At 43.5% G+C, this 21,763-nt stretch overlaps 1 protein-coding gene across 1 annotated transcript in view; it reads right to left on the bottom strand.

Moving 5' to 3' along the window:
- The window catches only part of CES5A (carboxylesterase 5A), a 30,999-nt gene extending 13,080 nt beyond the window's left edge, over positions 1–17,919 (bottom strand). The window contains exons 1-7 of the mRNA XM_007466820.1: positions 17,776–17,919; positions 16,206–16,339; positions 12,639–12,792; positions 11,844–11,948; positions 10,159–10,263; positions 8,894–9,049; positions 5,917–5,989 (exon numbers count right to left, since the gene is read on the bottom strand). Coding sequence (XP_007466882.1) covers positions 5,917–5,989; positions 8,894–9,049; positions 10,159–10,263; positions 11,844–11,948; positions 12,639–12,792; positions 16,206–16,336 — 724 coding nt within the window. The 5' untranslated portion in view covers positions 16,337–16,339; positions 17,776–17,919. The remainder of the gene's footprint in view (positions 1–5,916; positions 5,990–8,893; positions 9,050–10,158; positions 10,264–11,843; positions 11,949–12,638; positions 12,793–16,205; positions 16,340–17,775) is intronic.
- Between the last annotated feature and the right edge of the window lie 3,844 nt (positions 17,920–21,763).

The following is a 21,763-nucleotide window of genomic DNA, read 5'->3' as shown; positions in this document are numbered from 1 at the left end:
TGCTGATGTTGTTGACAGCGTATTTTGATAAGCAAAAAATTTTAAAATTTTGTTTAAATACAATGAAACCTTTTACATTTGGATCTACAATTTGTCTCAAACTAATTTTTGTGTAAGATATGAGTCAGGGAGTTGAGGTTCACTTTTTATGTTAAGATATCCAGTTATTTCAGCTCCATTTGTTGAACAGAATTTCCTTTCCCCACTGAATTATCTAAGTGCCTTTGTTGAAAATTGATTAACTGTCCATCTTACAGACTGTCCACTCTGTTCTATTTGTCTATCCTTCAGCCAATAGCAGGCTTTCTTAATTACTATAGCTCAAAGATAAGTGTTGAAATCAGGTGACTTGTAAGTCCTCCACTTTGTAATTCTTTTATAAGATTGTTTTCTCTACCTCTACATTTTCCAGATAAAGTTTTAGAATCTGCTTGTTCATTTTTCCAAAACCACTGCTGAGATTTTCATTGAGATTGGGATTGTATTGAGTATAGAGATCAGTTTGCCCATTTTATCTTGAATCCATTTTAATCAGACTTTTACCTCCATCATTCCATCAAAATTTTTCCTCTCAAGGCTACCAGTGACCTCCAAGCTGCCAAATTTAAGAGTTGGTTCTTACCTGTCAGCTTAATAGACCTTATAATACAGTATCCTCCCACAGCACCCTGTCACTACTATCCACTACCCTGCTTTATTTTACTGTATAGCACTTATTACCATCTAACAAGTAGGTACTCTATATTTACTAGTTTATTTGTTTTCAGTTTTCCTGATTCGAATGTGAGTTTCATGGTTGCAGGGTCTTTGTTTTGTTCACTACTATGTTTCCAGGGCCTAGAATAGTGTTAGGCATATGGCAGGCCCTTGAAAAAAATATCTGTGAAAAGGAAAGGAAAGGGGGATGGAAGGAGAGGAAGAGGAAAGAGAGAAAGAGAGAGAGAGAGAGAGAAAGAAAGAGAGAAAGAAAGAAAGAAAGAAGGAAAGAAAGAAGGAAAGGAAGGAAGGAGGGAGGGAGGGAGGGACGGAGGAAGGAAGGAAGAAAGAAAGAAAGAGAGAGGAAGGGAGAAAGAAAGAAGGAAAGAGAGAGAAAGCAAGAAGGAAGGAGGGAGGGAAGGAAGGAAGGGAGGGAAGGAAGGAAGGGAGGGATGGAGGGAGGAAGGGGGGGAGAAAGGAAAGAAGGGCAGGTTTCAGAAATACACTCACACACCTATGGTCAATTAATCTTTGACAAAGGAGGCAAGAATATACAATGAAGAAAAGACAGTCTCTTCAGCAAGTGGCATTGAGAAAGCTGGACAGCCACACGTAAATCAAAGAAGTTAGAACACACCCTCACACCATACACAAAAATAAACTCAAAATGGCTTAAAGATTTAAATATACGACATGACACCATAAAACTTCTAGAAGACAACATAGGCAAAACATTCTCTGACATAAATTGAAACAATGTTTTCTTAGGTCAGTCTCCCAAGGGAATGGAAATAAAAGCAAAAATAAACAAATGGGACCTAATCAAACTTACAAGCTTTTGTACAGCAAAGGAAACCATAAACAAAAGAAGAAGACAACCTATGGACTTGGATAAAATGTTTGCAAATGATGCGACTGACAAGGGCTTAATTTCCAAAATAAACAAACAGTTAATATAACTCAACAACAACAAAAAAACAAACAACCCAATCAAAAAATGGGCAGAAGACGTTAAATAGACATTTCTCCAAAGAAGACATACTCATGGCCAACAGGGACATGAAAAGATGCTCAGCATCACTAATTATTAGAGAAATGCAAATCAAAACTACAATGGGATACCATTTCACATCAGTCAGAATGGCCATCATTAAAATGTCTACAAATAACAAATGCTGGAAAGGGTGTGGAGAAAAGGGAACCCTCCTACACTGTTGGTGAGAATATAAATTGGTGCAGCCACTATGGAAAACAGTATGGAATTTCCTCAAAAAACTAAAAATAGGGCTTCCCTGGTGGCGCAGTGGTTGAGAGTCCACCTGCCGATGCAGGGGATGCGGGTTCGTGCCCCGGTCCAGGAGGATCCCACATGCTGCGGAGCGGCTGGGCCCATGAGCCATGGCTGCTGAGCCTGCACATCTGGAGCCTGTGCTCCACAACGGGAGAGGCCACAACAGTGAGAGGCACGCGTACCGCAAAAAAAAAAAAAATTAAAAAAAAAAAATCTAAACTAAAAGTAAGGTTGGCATATGATCCAGCAATCTCACACCTGGGCTTATATCTGGACAAAACTATAGTTCAAAGAGATACATGCCCCCCTATGTTCATAGCAGCACTATTCACAATAGCCAAAACATGGAAACAACCTAAATGTCCATCGACAGATAAATGGATAAACAAGATGTGGGGTATATATATATATATATATATATATATATATATATACTACTCAGCCATAAAAAGAATGAAATAATGCCACATGAATGGACCTAGAGATTATCATACTAAGTGAAGAAAGTCAGAAAGAGAAAGACAAATACCATATGAGATTCCACTTATATGTGGTATCTAAAATATGACAACAAATGAACTTATCTATGAAACAGACTCAGACAAAGAGAATAGACATGTGGTTGCCAAGCGGGAGGGGGGTGGGGAGGGATGGAGTGGGAGTTTGGGGTTAGCAGATGCAAACTATTATATATAGAATAGATAAACAACAAGGTCCTACTGTATAGCACAGGGAAGTATATTCAATATCCTGTGATAAACCATAATGGAAGAGAATATTAAAAAGAATATATATATATACACATATATATATCTGAATCACTTTGCTGTACAGCAGAAATCTGCACAACTTTGTAAATCAACTATACTTCAATTTAAAAAATAAATAAAAATAAAAATTGTTTAAAAAGAAAGAAGGGCAGGTTTGCTTCCCCATGAGTCATCTTCTCTTTCTGATTGCTCCACTACTGCTTAGAGTTAAGATATTTGGGAAGACACTTCCGAAGACGAAGGAAAATGGGGTCCAGGCCCCAGAAAATATGGAGGCATAGAACTTTTCTACATGGTCCTGAAGAAGGGGAAGGAATATATACAACAAGGACTGATCAACATTCCTGAACTCTGAAGGGCAGGGGAACTGCAAAGGTCAGCATGCAGGGCTATATCCTAAATACTGGACAGGGATGTGCTGTAAAACATCATGGTTGCAAGAGATCTAGGTCAACAGCAATAGCCAACACACAGCAACAACAGTCAAACATTTGCCTTTGCAGGCAAAATTCTGAGTGCTTTACATGCATTGTCTCATTTAATCCATGCAGTGACCCTATGATGCAAGTATCAAAATCAGCCCCATTTGACAGGTGAGGGAACTGAGGTTTAGAGAGGTTAAGTGGTTTGTTCAAAGTGGTGAAAGCATGATTCCTTCACAAGTCTATCTGCATCCAAATCTCATTCTCTAATCACAGTATGCACACCGCTCTGAAATATTTCAGAAACAGCCACCCCTGGGCAGATCTGGCTACGTTGCTTGTGCGACCCAGTGCAAAGTGGAAAATGTGAGGTCCTTGTTCAAAAACTCTAAGAATTTCAAGGTAGTGATAACAACATTTAACCAAGTACAGGACTCTTCTAAGCATTAGACCCTTTGAACTACACAGGTTGCACACTCCTGAGGCTGGTCCTGCTCCTGGTACCAGCACTGTCTCCAGACCTTTTACTCTTTGATCTAAGCGAGCTGGTCTCTTGGAGTTACCTCTTCTATGAAAAAAATAATTTTTTTTGTTTATTTATTGTTGCTGTTGTTCAACAACAATTGTTGTTCAGAGGATCACACAAGATACAAAAAGAAAAGCATGCTTCCTGGCACAGAGCAGGCCTTCAGTTCTGTCAGTTCCCTCTGACACCCATTGCCAAGTCCTTTAACAGAGCATCCCATGCTTTTTTGACCTGACACCAGGCTGCCTCCCAGTCTTCAGTCCTTCAGTGTGGCCCCAGCACAAATGCCAGAGGATGGAAGGGAAACAACATAAAGGTTCAAGGTCTGCCACATTGGTGATGTTCTTGGGAGTCTGGTGCTCTGGGGAACACTGGGAAAAGTTACTGCACCTCAACCCCCTAAGACTAAGACAGAGGCACAGCCCTTTGTAGGTTTCTTTGGGATTTGGAGGCAGCGTACATCACGCCAGGGAATGCTGCTTGGACACATTCACTGGGTCCTCTGAAGGCCGACTGCTTTTAATCAGGCCCAGAGCAAGTGAGGGCTCTGCAGCAGGTCCAGGCTCTGGTGCAAGTTCCCCTGCGTGGCCCATAGAACAGCAGACACCTTGGTGCTTGAGGTATCCAAGGGGGGTACATATGTCATGCGGAGCCTCTGGCGAGCCGCAGCTGGGCAGTCACAGTGCAGACCCCTAGGGTTCTGGAGCAAAACTATGGCTTCTGCATGAGAAAACTACTTACCATTTGGAAAGTACCTCCTGCCTTGCTACTGGGAGGAAGAGAGACTGCGTGCCCTTCTGTCCTCCTGCAGCTTCCCACACACCCTTCTTCCCACCTGCTGGGACCTAGCTCAAGACACCTTCTCCTCTTGAAATGCCCTCCTGCTCAAATGTTCCCCTTCGCTAAGGCCCAGATCAATGGCCTCCTCCTCCATGAGGCCATCTCCAATCCAGCCTGAGAAATTCCTTTTTCCAACATATTTTAAATATCTGAAACCTTCATCTCAACTCTCATCACCAGACAACCAAGACTCACCAAACATCCCCTCTAAGCCTTAGGACCTGATGGATCCCTTGCCTTCAGTCTGGGCCACTCTGCAGCCATAGGCCTATTTCTAAAGTGGAAGTCAAAGCATGCTTCTCTTTTTCTGTTCCCAGCCCCCAGAATAAACTTTCTATTCCTTTCATAGCATGAAACAGCTGCCAGCATCCTCCCCTGCTGCAGCCAGCCTCTTCCACTGATCTCCTTACACTTCTCTGCTCCTAACTGGTCCTCTCAGCTCCTCTGGCTCCCCTCAGTCCTGCTCCTCCATTAACCAGACAAACTTAATTCATCCTCCAAAGTCTTCCTCCCCGAGGAAGCCACCTGCTCCCTCCTGCGGGGACCACAGGGCCTTGAACACATCTCTGCTCTGGTGTGTACAGCACCGTACCAAAGTGCCCGGTCATGTCCATCCACTGCGACAGTCCCTAAGTCCCTCAAGTGCAGGGGGAGTGCCTGCTTATCACTGCACCCAGTGCCTCGGGAAGTTCTGGGGCATGTGGATGCATAAGAAACATTTGTTCAATAAAAAATGAATGAAATGAATCTGCCACAAAATACACACTGAATAAATGTTTATGGAAAGAAGAAAGGAAGGAAGGAAAGAAATCCATCTCTATATCCTAGTGTCTAGGATAAATATATCTCTATATCCCTAGTGCAGGGAGTGAGTGAGTAATGGTCCTCGATATTGCTAGAACCTAGTACAGTGCCTGGCTGGTATGTAGGTATGTAGTGAATATGGGTCCCTAGTCCCAGGTGTTTTTCAGAATTCAGAGCTTTTCTGTTCGTAGACAGATAATTCAGTACATATGCTGCATATTATATGATATGTTCAGGGGTGGGGGGATGGGGCAGCACCCCAGCCCCCACATTAATATGCCCACAGAGAAACATATGGTGGGATAAAGTGAATGAACGTATAGCAACAATAAAGACCAATGGCTATATATCGGTCTAGGTCAATTTTGGCTGCCATGTGAGTTACAAGAAACCTTTGGGTTGTCAGTGCGATTTGGATGTTGAGATTGTGGATAAGGGATTGCAGAACTCTGCTTAGTAAAGATCTACTAAATGAATGAATGAGGAAGATATGTACCCCCAGAGCTAGCCCTGTGTGTGACCCAAGGAGGTCTGTGAAATGGATGGATCTTGGAGAGTCAGGCTCACTTATCAGGATTGAGTGTATCAATTGCAGGGCGAGGGACTTGTTGGAGCCCCCAAGGATCTGAGGAAACTCCTTCTGTGGAAAGAAGCAGGTGCCCCCTCTGTGAGCACAGCAGGTCATCAGAAGGGAAACTGGTCTCCCTGAGGGGAGGGGAGGCTGGAACCCTTTCAGCCCCCAGCGGTCCATGTGTAAGGAGCAGCCTCAGTGGGTTGGTTGAGCAACGAAGTTTCTTCTCCTCACATTTGATAAGAGGCAGCCATTCCCTGTCACACCTGCAGTCTTGTAGGAGCTGAGTGGCTGCCCTGTGGAAGGCCATGTTATGGACTGAGTGCGTCCCCTACCAAATTCCTATGTTGAACATCCAGAATGTGACTGTATATGGAGAGAGGGTCTTTAAAGAGGTCTTTAAGCTAAAATGAGGACAGTAGGGTAGGCCCTAATCCAGTCCGATTGATGTCCTTATAAGAAGAGGAAATTTGGACGTGCAGAGACTCCAGGGGTGTGCACGCATAGGAAAGACCTTGTGAGGACACAGCAAGAAGGCAGTCGCCCGCAAGCCAAGGAGGGCGGCCTCAGAGGAAACCAAACCTGCTAGCACCTTGATCTTGGACTTCTGGCCTCTAGAACATTGAGAAAATAAATTTCTGTCGTTTAAGCCACTAGTCTGTGTTATTTTGTTATGGCAGCCCTAGGAAACTAATACAGGCCACCACTTGGCTTCAACAGCAAGTTAAAAGAGAGGTTGAGGGCTTCCCTGGTGGCGCAGTGGTTGAGAGTCCGCCTGCCGATGCAGGGGACACAGGTTCGTGCCCCGGTTCGGGAAGATCCCACATGCCGCAGAGCGGCTGGGCCCGTGAGCCATGGCCGCTGAGCCTGCGCGTCCGGAGCCTGTGCTCCGCAACGGGAGAGGCCACAACAGTGAGAGGCACGCATACCGCAAAAAAAAAAAGAGAGAGAGGTTGAAAATCTCAAAACTAGTGGTTTATTTATTGCTCTCTTTCTAAAGACCTTTGTCATTAGAGTCTCAGAAGCCAGCAGTTGGCAGGGGCAGGCAGCTTAGTGAGGCTGCAGAGAGGATGGTTAAAAACACAGGGGCTGCTTGGTACAGAGTAAGAGCTATGAGCAATTATTTTTAAAATGACCCTTCCCTAGCCAATATCACAGCTTAAAAACATGAGGGGGTAGAAGTAATATTCACTTGTCAAATGAATTTCTCTGGTATATTTTCTGCTGAAAATCTTGGGGTAACGAGTCATGACAGATATTTAAACATATCTGTCTTCTCCCAGAGTCATTGAAATAATCCACAAGTACATTTTAACTACAAGAACCCTCTCTGTACGTTCAAGAGCTAGGATTGGTTTTTGGAGATTTCCTATGGTCTCAAACAACCAGCAATGGTCACACAGAATAATGACAGCACCCATGCAGCCTCTTGTGCATGCAGACCTGGGCACCAAGTTCTGGTCTCCCACTTGAATAATTTCAATATCTAACATTTACTGAGCACTTAGACTATATGCTAGGCTACCTGATGTGTACCTGTGAGGTGGGTAATAACATTAGCCCTATTTCATAGATGAGGGAACAGAGGTTCAGAGAGGTTAGGGAGCTCCCTAAAGGTCACACAGCAGGTAAATAGAGAACTCAGCATTTACAGGCAGAGCCTAAATACACAAAATTTATACACTGCTGTCTCCTCTCTAGCTAAGAGTCACATTAGTCTCAGTTTCTTTAGCTGCAAAATGGGGATAATAATGCCTGTTTGCAAGTTGCACAGACAATATGCACTTGGCTTATGGAAGGCACACAGTAACAGTGGTTATTGGTGGCATGGCTATTATCAGTAGCAGTTGGCTTCCTTTTTCTAGCACAGATCCAGAAAGCATTAAAAGACCTAACTTAAGCTACAGCCTGTGACTCAGTTGCCTCATTTACAACGAGGGAAAAAATCCCCAACGCTACTTGCGCCGAAACATTGCTCTATGTGTCAAATTAATAATTACCAGAACATGCCTTTAACAGCTCAGTGAACTCAGGGTTCTGATTCTGATTCTAGAGTGTCACCAACTAGCCTTGTAACTCGACAAACTTCTGTATTTCATAACCGCACTTCCCCCAGCTTGCAAGGTAGACGTTGGTCTGCAGAAATGAGCTTTGATATATTAAGAATTGAGCATTCTGCTCTTCTGAGGACAGATGAAAAGCTTATTTTGAATGTGGAGGATCTTCTCAAACTACAGGGTCAAGAAATCATGGCTCCTACTCAGCATTCAGGCCTCAGCTCAAATGATCCCTCCTCAGAGTAAGCCTTTCCTGACCCCTGCTTCCCTCTCTAAAGAAGCCTTCTCTTCCCAGTCTATGTCCTTCAGAGCACTTAGACTCTCTGAAACCATCCTTTCAATCTTGCATGTCACCCGTCTCTCCCCTTGAGAATGTAAGCTGGAAAAATGCAGGAACCACGTGACTTGCTCACTGCTGAATGCTAGTTTTTTATGAGTGCGGGGCACATAGTAAATGCTTGGTTCATACTTGTTGAATGAATGAAACAATTCAACAATTTTGCAACTTGCACTGCCTTAGAGAGCGTTCTTGGAAATCAAATACCAGAACCAAGGCTGGACATGAGAGTGTAAAGGACTGAAGTTTTCTAAACCTGTATGAGTTTCACCTTTGAGGTAGTAGCAGTGCTTATTTGAAACAATCATTTGTAATGTTTTGAACAAAGTCAAATGGGTCCAATCCTCTCTTATATTTTGTAGAGTTGTTTCTTTAAACCTATACGAGGAGCAGGGTGGACACTTGCTACGGCTGCCCCCAATCCGCAGTTCTCTTCCTTCAGAGAGAGGAAAGATGAGTACACCCAAGCTGCGTACTTGGGTGATGGGCTCCAGCCCTCATAACGCTGGGTGAAATCTATGGGCGTACCCAGTGTGAAGCAAACAGCTGCCTCACTGCTGAGGGAGCAGAAGGAGACACGGCAGGAATTCTTCCCATGGGCAGCAGGAAGCCACACTCGTGGTTATTGACTCCGATGATAGAAGGAACTGGCTTAAATAATTTTTGAGCCAATAGGTCTAAAGGGTCATGAGGAAAGAAAAAGCCATCAACCACTCGAGTGAAAGACTTGGTTTTCTGAAATAAGGAAGAAGAGAAAAATCGTCAGCTGTTTCTCTTCACGAAATCTGCTGTCCCCGAACCCTAGCCTAGCTGAGCCAACCCACTATAGCAAAGGGCATTAAGAAGGGAAAAATAAGCCACTCTTGGCCCATCCCAACACATCAGTGCTGCCTGGCCAGCTCTGCCATTCATTTAGGCAAAGGGGCTCACCTTTTCTGGGCCTTAATTTCCTCACCTGCTAAATAGTGATAATAATAGTAATAACCTAAGAAATATAATACCCCTGCACGACGGTTCTCAGAGCATGGCTCCTGGATCAGCAGCGTCAGCATCGCCTGGGAACTTGTTAGAAATGCAAATTCTTATGCCCCATCCCAGACCTGCTGAATACAAAACTCTGGGGGGTGCAGCCCAGCAAATAGCCCTCCAGGTGAGTCTGATGCTTGCTCAAGTGTGGAACCACCAGCCAAATGCAGTGGGCAGAGTGGTGAGGGGAGGGGATGGCCAGGGTAGTGTGGGTTGGTGTGAGCATCTTCCTGTGGCATCTTCCTCGAACAGGTAAGGACCTCATTCTCTCAAGCACTACCAGAGGGTCTCAAGATTGGAAGATTAGACATAAAAGATCATCCAGTCCAATGAATCATCCAGTGATTGAAATTTGTCAGCAGTCATGTAGACCCTGCTTGCATACCTACAGAGGTGGGTATCTCACTGCCTTCTAAAGGAGCCGGTCCTTTTTCAGACAGCTGAGTTTTTAGAAAGTTCTTGGTCATCTCAAGCCAAAATGGCTTCCCAGCTTCCAGGTCTTGATCTGGACTTTAGTTTCTAGTGGCCTGTGGAGCAAATGTGGTCTCTCTTCCCAGTGAGATGTCTTCAATGATATAGAGACAACCTTTGTATTTTGTTGGGTCTTATCCAAGCTAAGTAGCACCCTGGCTTGTCAATGTCCTTAAATTACCTATAAGGGTTCTATATGCCACATTGCTTTTTTACAGCCGTTATTATGAATCCCCAAACCCCATCTGTCCAAGTCCCAAATCAAAACAAATAAGAGAGTGGTAGGATTTGTCTACCACTCCATTCAAAGGGTAACACTGTCCCCAAACTCTCCCCTCCCTCTTCACCTGGTTGATGCTCAGCAACCCCTTGGAGGATTTTGCCCGCAGGCACTGTAGCAGGGCCACGGAGTCTGACACGTTGCAAGCACAAATATCTGCAACCATCTGCAACTATTTCCAGAGAAGGAACAGGTCAGTGCACAGGACTGAAAGCCTCCAGGAAAATGAAAGTTGGAAAATGTCCTCAATGTGTGCATAATGGAATGCACACATTGAGGACAGGTTGGCACTGCATCATCCTTACGCTCTTGCCTGACCCTCCTTGTCACCTTTAGCAATCACCAGAGCTGGATCGATCTCAGCTTATAGCTCTGCTCCAGCCCCACCCCAGCCTGGAACATCTGAACATGCCCTGAGCATCCTTTTTCTATCTCTACACCAATTCCATTCATTCTTTGAGGCCCAAGTCCCATCTTTTCCAGGATATCCTTTTAGACCATTGCAGCCCGCATGAGCCCCTTCCTCTTCTAATCTCCTGTTACTCCAAGTGTCCTCACCTCCTCTACCTATAGCTCTTTGCTAAACTCCTTCTCGCCCTGTCATTGGACTTCCCACATGTGTAGAACTTGTCCCTTGAGAGTGCTGGTCCTTACTCTTCTGGGAGTCATGGATGCTCTGAGAAACCAATGGAAGCTACAGACCTTCTCTCTGGAAAATGCACAAACATAGAGTCTCCATACAACTGTAGGAGTTCTAGGACCACCTCTCAAACTCTCCATGGATTCCAGGTTAAAAATCCTTGCCATAAAAAGATTATAGTCTTCTCAAGTTAGTATATGCCTTCTCCACTTATAAAACCATGGGTCTTAAAATAGAGCAGGGAAAACAATGAGCACTCAATATGTGTGTGGTGAATGCACAAACTAAAAAAAGCTTGATATATCATGTTACCAAAATCAATATTCCCTGTGTATTGAGGGTACTTTTTTTTTTTACCATATTATAACTCTATGTTCCCACTCTTGGTGTAAGTTGTTATTTTCTACAAGGTGTTTAAGAAAATGCACCACTAAAGCGAATAATACCCAGGAGATGGCTCCACAGTCCAGGGCTTAATTAATATTCATTGAATGAATCAGCTCATTCGTGAACTGATTCATTCAGCAAACATTTATAATCACCTAATATACAGCAGACATTATGCTGGGACATGAAAGATATAGAGACCTTGGTCTCTAGGTCCTCTTATCTGGTACAGCACTAAGACAAGATGATAGATGACAAATATCTAGGGCATATGCCTCACTTCCCCCTCATGCCAGACAGCATTTATCAGTCACAGCATTATTTCACACTGAGCTGGAAACAACCTCAGAATCTTTCTTAACATAGTACTCTAGGTGGAGTAGGTTTAGTACAGGAGAAAAGCCGTACATAATACAGAGGACGGAATTATACATCACAAGCAAAGAGTAATGGATAAGATGTAAGAACTATTACACATATGCTTACACACACACGCACACACGCACACACACATACACACTCATGCACAACAGCAGTAGTGAATTGCGTACCTGGACCCATTTCCTATTGAACCAGCCCTTCCATGGAGCAACATGGGCCACCTTGGGCCAACATCAGATCCTTTGGTCATGGTCAGTAAGGATAGCCAAGCATGTGGTCTATGGACACCTGACCACATTTCTCTGCTGACCAAGGAGAGGAAGAAGAGTTAACCGTATACCTACATCATCATTCCTCTCGTAACCAGGGGCCTTCAGGTAAGGGATGATGGCCACCCCACTTTCCATGACGTCTCTGTGGAATAAGCCTTTGGCCATGGGGGACAGAATCTGGAGAGAGAACACAGGAGACCCCGGAAAAGTTATCCAGGGGGCTCCCCACCTATCACACACAAAACCCAGCCCTTCTTTAAAGAAAACTTCCCAGGAAGCCTTCTTTTTTTTTTTTTTTTTTTTGCGATATGTGGGCCTCTCACTGTCGTGGCCTTTCCCGTTGCCGGACGCGCAAGCTCAGCGGCCACGGCTCACAGGCCCAGCCGCTACGCGGCTCACGGGCCCAGCCGCTACGCGGCATGTGGGATCCTCCCAGACCGGGGCACGAACCCGTATCCCCTGCATCGGCAGGCGGACTCTCAACCACTGCGCCACCAGGGAGGCCCAGGAAGCCTTCTTAAGAGCTCTAAACTTAGAGGGAAAAAAGTCCTGGTTTGGGGGTTTCAAGGACTAGCTGCAAAGGTTTGGGCAAGTTTTCTAACCTCTCCGAGCCCCAGGTTCCTCATGAACTTGGAGGTCAAGCATTCTGCCATGGGAGTGCTAGCTCCTTCACCCCCTGTCCTTGAAATGAGATTGAGCCCCTAACTCACGATGTATTTGTGAGGCTCGAGGGAGGCAATGTGTTTATAAGTGTTTGTTCAACATGAAAGCAGCCATTAGACGTGAATGACTCATTGTCCTCATTTTTGTCACCTCAAAAATGAGGTGACACCGAGGTTCCTTCAAGTCCCAAAGAGAAGAACTCACAAGGCTGGAAAGACTTATAGCTCCTGCTGACTCGCTGAAGATGGTCACGCAGTGTGGGTCCCCACCAAAGAACTCGATGTTCTCCTGGACCCAGGTCAGGGCAGCCACCTGGTCCATGAAGGCCCAGTTCCCCAGTGCATGCTTGTCCCCTGTGCTGTGGACAAGAGGCAGGGTGAGAATGCTCAGCTGGCTGCTGTCTGCTTCTCACAGCCCAGGGAGTGGGTTGCAGAGGCCATGGGCTGGTGTCAGGGCATTGCCACCTCAGCTGGAAAGGAGCTGAGAATCAGAGGCCTGGGGCAGCTGGGAAAACCAGGCTTAATTCTCACCCTCTGCTGGGATTTGGGTTTCTTTGAGAATCTGATGATAGCTCCACACCCCAGAAAAATTAACAGACGATCTTATATGTGCAATTCAGGGTAGTCATAGGCTCCCCTGAATCCATGGGTTCCAGAAAAGTCCTGCTCCTGAGAGTTGGTCTGCACCAGGAAGCAAGACCTCCCTGGGCACAGGGGATCCAATGAATGACTAAATGAATAATGATAATAATAGCAGCTGCTGCAGCATCATGCACAATGCTGTCCCAAGGGCTTTACAGCTGATGCTCCTATAATCCTCCCACACTGTGAGGTAGGTGGTGCTGGTCTTTCTCCTTTATCCCTCTGGGTCCTCTCTTCACCCTTCTCCACACTGTTCTCAAAAGACTGACCTTTATGAACTGCGGCCTGTGGGAGACACCAGTGGGGGTTCAGGGTGGGATACTGAGGGACTGGGAAGTTTATTCTGGCACCCCATGCCCCACCACCCTCTGCTGGGAAGTGGTTTGGGCAGTGGCTGCATTTCTCTGCAGCCACAGCTCACGTCACCCCCACGCCCATCAATGATATCTGCAAGCATGTTCTAAGGATACTGATGGATTCATCGTTTCCTTCTCACAGACAGGAAATGAGGCACAGAGAGGTTAAAATCCTTGCCCAGGAGCTAGAAAGTTGCAGATTTGGTTCCATGCTCCTAACCATGTTCCATGCTGCTGTCCCTGCAGAATAGCCTGTTTCCCAGGATGAGTGGACAATTAATGGGGAAACAAGGGGAAAAACACAGAATCAAAGAAACGCCTAGACCAAAACATTCATGTGGTACCCACCATGTATGAGAGTAACCCCAGGATCATAGTCTACTCCTCCTCTGTCCTCCAGTCCCCCCACACCGCTCCTCCCCTTGGTTCCCTTCCTCTGTCCATGACCCCTGGGCTGGCCCTAACTCCGCCTTCTCTCTCCCACAGCCTCCGCATCTGGTCAGGAGCCACGTATGCCCTGCCAATTTTACCTCCATTCCATCATAGGCCCCACATTGTTCCCCATTCCTCCATTTCTGTTTATCCTGATTCATAATCTGGTCACTTATGATCTGGGTGACCTTGAGCAAGTCACTTAACTTGCTTTGCCTCAATGTTCTCATGTCTGAATGGGGCTAATAACGGTGCCTGCTTCACATGGTTGTTGTGAAGATTGACGGTGCAGGCACACAGCAAGTGCCATGTACATGTTAGCAATCCTCCAGCCTGCTTCACCCCATGACCTGCACCTATGCTGTACAGCAGCCTCCCTACTGGACTCCCCATCTGAAGGCCAGGCACCCCTAGCCCAGCCTGCGCTCTGCTCTGAAGTGATCTTCCTATTATACTGCTCTGCAGGGCACTCCTGGGTCCCTCCTTCTTTAAAAAAAATTTTTTTAATTAATTAATTTATTTTTGGCTGCATTGGGTCTTCATTGCTGTGCATGGGCTTTCTCTAGTTGCAGCAAGTGGAGGCTACTCTTCGCTGTGGTGCATGGGCTTCTCATTGCGGTGGCTTCTCTTGTTGCAGAGCATGGGCTCTAGGCATGTAGGCTTCAGTAGTTGTGGCATGTGGGCTCAGCAGTTGTGGCGCACGGGCTTAGTTGCTCCGCGGCATGTGGGATCTTCCCGGACCAGGGCTCGAACCCATCTCCTCTGCACTGGCAGGCGGATTCTTAACCACTGTGCCACCAGGGAAGTCGCTTGTCCCTCCTTCTTTATCCAATAAAAACCAGTCGCCGTGCACAGCCTAATATTCAAGGTCTTTCCCAATCAGGCCTGTCCCTACCTTTTCACATCCATCTCCGGTTATATCCTCACCTACCTGTCTACTAGAACCCAGACATTATAAGCAATTTTTGGAAAACTCTCTGTCAAAGGAATCTTAGGCAGAATCCCAATGTACAGACCTGCTAAAAGTGTAATCAGGGCACCCCTCTCAGGCATTCTTGCCTCCACCGCAGCCCCATAGCCACCTCCCCGTGCTATGTGCTCAAAGCCCAGTTTGCAAATATTGCTCCAGGCCCAGGTGCTGTTACATTTCTTTCCAACTTCCCAGCCTTTGCTCAGACAGCTCCTTTTGCCAAGTGTGCTTTCTCCCAACCCCTCCTCCCCAAACCCAACCTCATCTTTAAGGTGCAATTCAAATTCCACCTCTCTCAGGAAGCCTCGCTGGTTTCTGGCAGCTCCCTCTGTTTCTACAGCTCCGTCACCTCTCACCCTCAGAGCATTACTCATGTCCTGCCTGGTAGGGTATTTGTGTCCCTGTGTTATCTCCCCCATGACACAGAGCCTCTCGAGGGTAGGATTCACAGTGGACTCCTTGCCATCTTCCCCGTAGTTTCTGACCGTGGCCTCTCACTACTCCTTTGGCTCACACTGCATCCTGGCCAGGGCTTAGGTTCTGCCATGTTCTAAGTAGGATAATGAAAGTGGCCAAGAGCCCCAGATCTATTCTGTGACCTTTGGGAAGTTGCTTCACCTCTCTGTGCCTCTATTTTTCAACTGTAAAATGGGAATAACAACAGTATGTTTCTCATAGAATTATTCTGAGGGTGAGCTATAATGGATGCATAGCAAGTGCACAACACCATGTCTGGCTCATAGTGAGCACCTGAAACATGTTCGATGTTACTGGAGGAAGGGAAGACATGCAATGGAGTGCTTACTCTCAGGTGAGTGCCTGAGGAGCCTTGATGTGGGCCCTATGGCAGAGACTACGAACTGCTCACACACCCTGTTTCCTCACCTTCTAGGGCACACATCCCCCTTGCAGTTGGGTGTGGCTATTATGACTGAGTTCCACCAGTTGTATGTGAACACAGTGATAATCGCCACCTTCAGGCTAACCCAGAAAGACCATCCTCTTCATGCTCTTTCTCCATCTGCTGTCCAAGTACAGCAGATCCAAGAGCATCTGGGGCCCTTGAGGAGGGCAGAGCCACAAGATGGAAGGAGCCTGGGTCCCTGATTGACCACACAGAAGAACATCTGTCAGTCAGAAACATTTGATTGGATTTTAGTTGAGTAAGAAGGAGATTTTTATTGTTTTAAGCCACTAAGACTTGGGGGTTTACATGTTATAGCCGCTAAAATTACCTAACTAATTTGGGCTAAATTTGTTCAATGTCATTAAAGGCTCATTTCTCCTTAGGTTGCTGGGCACTGAACCCGCTGTGGCTGCTATCCAGCTGCCCCTTGGGGATCAGGGGTGTCAATCACTTGGGGAGACTCACTTGAAGAAGCCGAATATTCCTAGCCGGTACTGGATAGCCACAACAAACACGTCCTCATAGGAAGCCAGGGCAGACCCATCGAAGATGGATGCTGAGCCAGTCTCGAAGGCACCCCCAGGGAGCCACACCATGACCTAAGGAGGGGAGAGGAACTCTCCAGTCAGCCCACCAGGCACCCATATCCCCTCCCCATGCATGCTGGGACATTCTTTCTTTAGGGAAATATGAATGTCTCACTTTCCTTTCCAAACAGCATCAGAGGTTTTTGTCTTTTGAAGAAGGCCCAGGATTAAGCATGTGGCTTCTGACATATGAGTGCCTGGGTTTGATTCCCAGCTCTGCCACTGACTAGCTGTGTGACTTTGAGCAGCTTCCTTAACCTCTCTGAGGTTTGTTTTTCTCATCTGTAAGATGTGAAGAATGAAAGTATCTCGTTTATGAGATTATCATTAGGTTTAAATAAAATTCTTCATCCAAAGTCCGTAGAACAATGTTGTAAAATTTCAAGTGCTCAGAAAATGTTAACTAACTGTCTTTGAACTTGTTGACCCACAGGAGGATGGAAATCACTGTAAACCATATATGAGAGGAAAAGCTGCTTTTCTAAGACTTTTCCCTACTTACAGAGAAAAGAGAAGAGAGGAGGGAAAAGTGGGAAGAGAAGTATGGAAGCTTTACTATACTGATTAGAAAAACTGGGACCAGGAAACATCAAACATTCAAATGATATTATCACAATTGATATACTTAATGATAAATCCCTCCCCTTCTCTTTTTTAAGGTCATATTAGTGACTACAACTCTTGGGGCAGGAAAAGAGAAGAAAGCCATGGAGGAAAAAGGAGAGCTGGACAAAGCATTGGCTTTGACACCCAGATCTGCCACTTACTGTGTGTATAACATGGACCAAGTCACTTATGCCCTTCCTGTGCCTCAGCTTCTTCATCTGTAGAATAGGTCCAATAATCCTCACCCACTGGGTTATTGTGGGGGTTAGATGAGATAATGAACCGTGCCTGGCACATAGTCAGCCCTCAATAGGTGTTGCTGTTATGATACAATAGAGCGAGTCTTCATTGCAGTGGCAAGGGGAGAGAGGGTGATAGAGGTTGTGGTTCAAAATTAGACGGTAGAATTACCTACTCACTTGTACAGTGATCTTTCACATTCTTAAGTGAAACATTTCACATTATTACCTGACTTTCTTCATTGAAAACAGAAAATTTGAAAAAGCCGTTTCTCCTCTTTAAAACAGGATTTCCCAAGCTGAAAAATCAGAGTCCTCTGAAGCAGAGTCTTTTCTAAATGTCTACAGACCATTAAATACCCAACAGAGGGGAAAAACAAAACAAAATAAAAATCAAAGATCAAGTCACTGCCAATAGGGAAGCAATCAGAAAAGCAGATAAAGTAAATCTGTCATTAGAATGATTTTTTAAGAAAGTTATTGACATGTCAAGTAATTGCATTTCCCTTTTACCCAGTGGGGGCCTAGATCTGATTCCAGACATCCTGCCACTCTGCCTGGGTCCCAGGCCCAGAACCTGCCAACTGGAGCCCCCAGCAAGGCAGGCCTCCTTATGGGGAACTTGGAGCCAGTGTCCGCATGGGCCGGTGCATAGATGTTAAGGTACAGGCAGTCTTCCGACACACTGAGTTTGGGATAATGCACCTTGAAAATGTGTTGATCTGGGAACAGCCACTCTGAGTTCTGGAGGCACCTTGTAAAAGGGAAGGAGAAACCCCCAGAGTTGCTGTCAGCAAACTTCCCTGGGAGGGACCAGTTCTTGTGACACACATCAGATTTACCTTTTACCATCAATGACCAGCTTAGAGCCTGACAGAGCAAGTCTTTAATAAATGTTAACTTTAAAATTATGAATGTGCTTTTCTATCTAATTTGATAGTTAAAGGGGAGTTTTACTCAAATGTGGCCTGGAATAATCCAAACCCAGAAGAAATATTTGAAGTGATATTGGTTGAAAAACTGATGAAAAACATCAACCCACATATCTAAGAATCCCAACATATCCAAAACAGGATAAACACATGCACAAAAATTACACCTTAGCACATCACAATCAATTGCTAAAAACCAAAGCTTAAAAAAATCTTGCCAGCAGCCAAAGAATAAAATACATATTGGATTCCAGAGGAAAACAATAAGAATGATGGCTAGTTTCATTAGAAAGAATGGAAGGCAAAAGATAACAAAATGATGAAAAAAAAAAGCATTGTCACTGTAAAATTCTTTACATAGGGAAAATATCCTTCAAGAATGAAGAAGAAATAAGTACATATTCAGGAGAGAATACGCTACTGGCAGACCCACACTGCAAGAAGGACTAAAGGATGTTCTTCAGGAGATATGGAGTGACATCAGAGAAAATGGACTAGGGAATTCCAAGGGCCCATCCCTCAACAAAAACATATATAGCAAATTCTATGTAACACAGCAGAATGCACATTCTTCTCAAGTGCCCATGGCACATTCTCCAAGGTATACCATTTGTTAGGCCACAAAACAAGTCTCAATAAAATAAAAAGGTTTGAAGTCATACAAAGTATCTTCTCCTACCACAATGGAATGAATGTAGAAATCAGTAACAAAAGGAAATTCAGAAAATTCACAAATATGTGAAATCTAAACAAGACACTCTTAAACAACCAATAGGTCAAAGAAGAAATCACAAGGGAATTAAAAAATACTTTGAGATGAATGAAACCAAAGTACAACATACCACAACTTATGGGATGCAGTGAAAGCAGTTTTCAGAGGGAAATTTATAGCTATAAATGCCTACATCGAAAAAGAAGAAAGATCCAAAATAGATCATTTAATATTCCACTTTAAGGGACTAGAAAAAGAAGAGCAAACTAAATCTAAAGAAAGCAGAAGGAAGAAAGTAACAAATATTAGGGTGGAGATAAACAAAATAGAGAATAGAAAAGCAATAAAGAGAATCAATGAGGGCTTCCCTGGTGGTGCAGTGGTTGAGAGTCCGCCTGCCGATGCAGGGGACACAGGTTTGTGCCCCGGTCCGGGAAGATCGCACATTCCACAGAGCAGCTGGGCCTGTGAGCCATGGCCGCTGAGCCTGCGCATCCGGAGCCTGTGCTCCGCAACGGGAGAGGCCACAACAGTGAGAGGCCCGCGTACCGCAAAAAAAAAAAAAAAAAAAAAAAGAGAATCAATGAAACCAAAAGCTAGTTGTTTGAAAAGACCAAGAAAAACCTTTTCCTAGATTAATCAAGACAAAAAGAGAAAAGACTCAAAATACTAAAATTGGTAATGAAAGTGGAAACATTACTACCAACCTTACAGTATATTATTCAGGCTGAAAGAAAATGATAAATCAAATATAATGCAAATGTATTATGGAGTTCTAAGATGTACAAAAGTAAAATATGTGACAAAATAGCACAAATGGGGGAGGTAAAGATAATTATGTTATATTAAGTTTCTTATACAGTGTAGTTAAAAAACTCAATAGCAGAGACCAAATAAATAAATAAATAAATAAGAATCATAGAAAATACTCAATTAATCTAAAAGAAAATAGGAAAGCGGAAACCACAAAAACAGCAAAAGAACTGATGGGAAAAAAAAAAATACAAAACCAATAGTAAGATGATAGACTTTAGCCTACCCATATTAGTAAACATGTTTAATGAAAACAGACTAAGCACTGCAATTTAAGACAGATTTTCAGTACATTCAGTACAGTATATTTCAAGATGAGAAATATCACCAGAGATAAAGAATATCATTTTTTTTAGTGGATGAAAAAAAAATACAGTGATCAGAAAGATGTAAAAATCCTAATTGTGTATGTACCTAACAACAGAGGCTCAAGATACATAAAGAAAAAATTGAACTAAAGGAAGAAATGGAAAATGTTACAATCATAATTAGAAGTTTTAACACAGCTCTATCTATATAATTAATAAAATAATCAGAAAAAAAATCAGTAAAGATATAGATTTGAACAACAGTATTAAGCAATTTGACCTAATTGACATATGTTAGATGGACAGCCACAGATTATTATTTTCAGGTGCACATGGAACATTTACCAACATAGACCACATGCTGGGCCCTAAAGCAAGTCTTAATAAATTGCAAAGTATTAAAATAATACAGAATATATTCCCTGACCATAATGCAGAAATCAATAACAAAAATATAATTAGAAAATTCCCAAACACTTGGAAATCAAGGAATACACTTCCAAATTACCCATGGGTCAAAAGAAAAAATCACAAGGACCAATTAGACAATGAGTTCAGGGGTTGGTGGATTTTAGATAACATATGTGTATTGACATCATCTATAGGAGCATGCTTACTTGAGTGAGACTGTTGTTGATTGGTTAGCACTCAGAAGTGTGTTTATTAAGGTAAGTTTGCCCCTGATGGGCTGATTTTCAGAAGCTAGGAGCTAACAACAATTTGTTGATTTGCAAAAGCACATTCCCTGAAGCAAGTTGTCATTGATCAATTGGACAAGTTTAAAACCAGTTCTGGTGGTGACTTGTTACCATAGCTACACAAAAATCAGTCTGTTAGTAAGTCTGTTAGAACATGTTCATTTTCAATATGAAAAATCAATCTTTTTCTACTAATGAAAATCAGAGAATGAAAACTTAAAATGCTAATTATAATAGCATCAAAAAAATCAAATACTCAAGAATATATTTAATGGAAGATCTGAAAGACATCTGACTTAAAACTATAAAACATTGCTAAGAGGAATTAAAGATCTAAAGAAATGGGGAGGTAAATCATATTCATGAATTCAAGGATTCAATATTATTAAGATGTCATTTCTCCCCAAACTGATCTATACAGTGAATTCAATCTAAGTGAAAACTCCAGCAGTCTTTTTTTTTTTTTTTTTTGGTGTAAATTAAAAAGCTAATTCTAAAACTTATATGTAAAACCAAAGGACCTTTAAAAATGTTGGAGGACTTACACTACTAGAAATCAAGACTTACTATAAAGTTAACTTGGTCCCTACCTCATCACACACAAAAATTAATTTAGGACAGATCAAAACGTAAATGTGAAAACTAAACTATAAAGCTTCTAGAAGAAAATGTAGGAGAATAGTCTCATGGTCTTAGAAAAGGCAAAACGTTCCTGAGAGAGGATACAAAAAGGTAAAAATCAGAAAAGAAAAAAGTGGACAAATTGGACTTCATCAAAATTTAAAACTTCTGCTCATCAAGAGATACCATTAAGAAAGTGAGAAGACAACCCACAGACTGGGAGAAAACATTCACAATATATATATCTGACAAAGAAATAATATCTGGAATGTATAAAAATTCCCACACCTCAATGATAAAAAGAAAGATTACCTAATTAAAAATGGACAAAAGACTTGAACAGGCATTTCATGAAAGGATCTATCCAAATATTTAATAAGCACATGAAAGGGCACTCAATATCATTAGCCATCAGAGTAATGTGATTAAAACCACAGTATCATTACTTACCACCAAAAAGGTTAAAAATAAAAAATCTAACTATACCAAGTATCGGCAAGAATGCCG

Source organism: Lipotes vexillifer, unplaced genomic scaffold (genome assembly GCF_000442215.2).
Source record: "Lipotes vexillifer unplaced genomic scaffold, Lipotes_vexillifer_v1.1 scaffold130, whole genome shotgun sequence".
NCBI lineage: Eukaryota > Metazoa > Chordata > Mammalia > Artiodactyla > Lipotidae > Lipotes > Lipotes vexillifer.
This window is presented reverse-complemented; position numbering and strand designations above follow the sequence as displayed.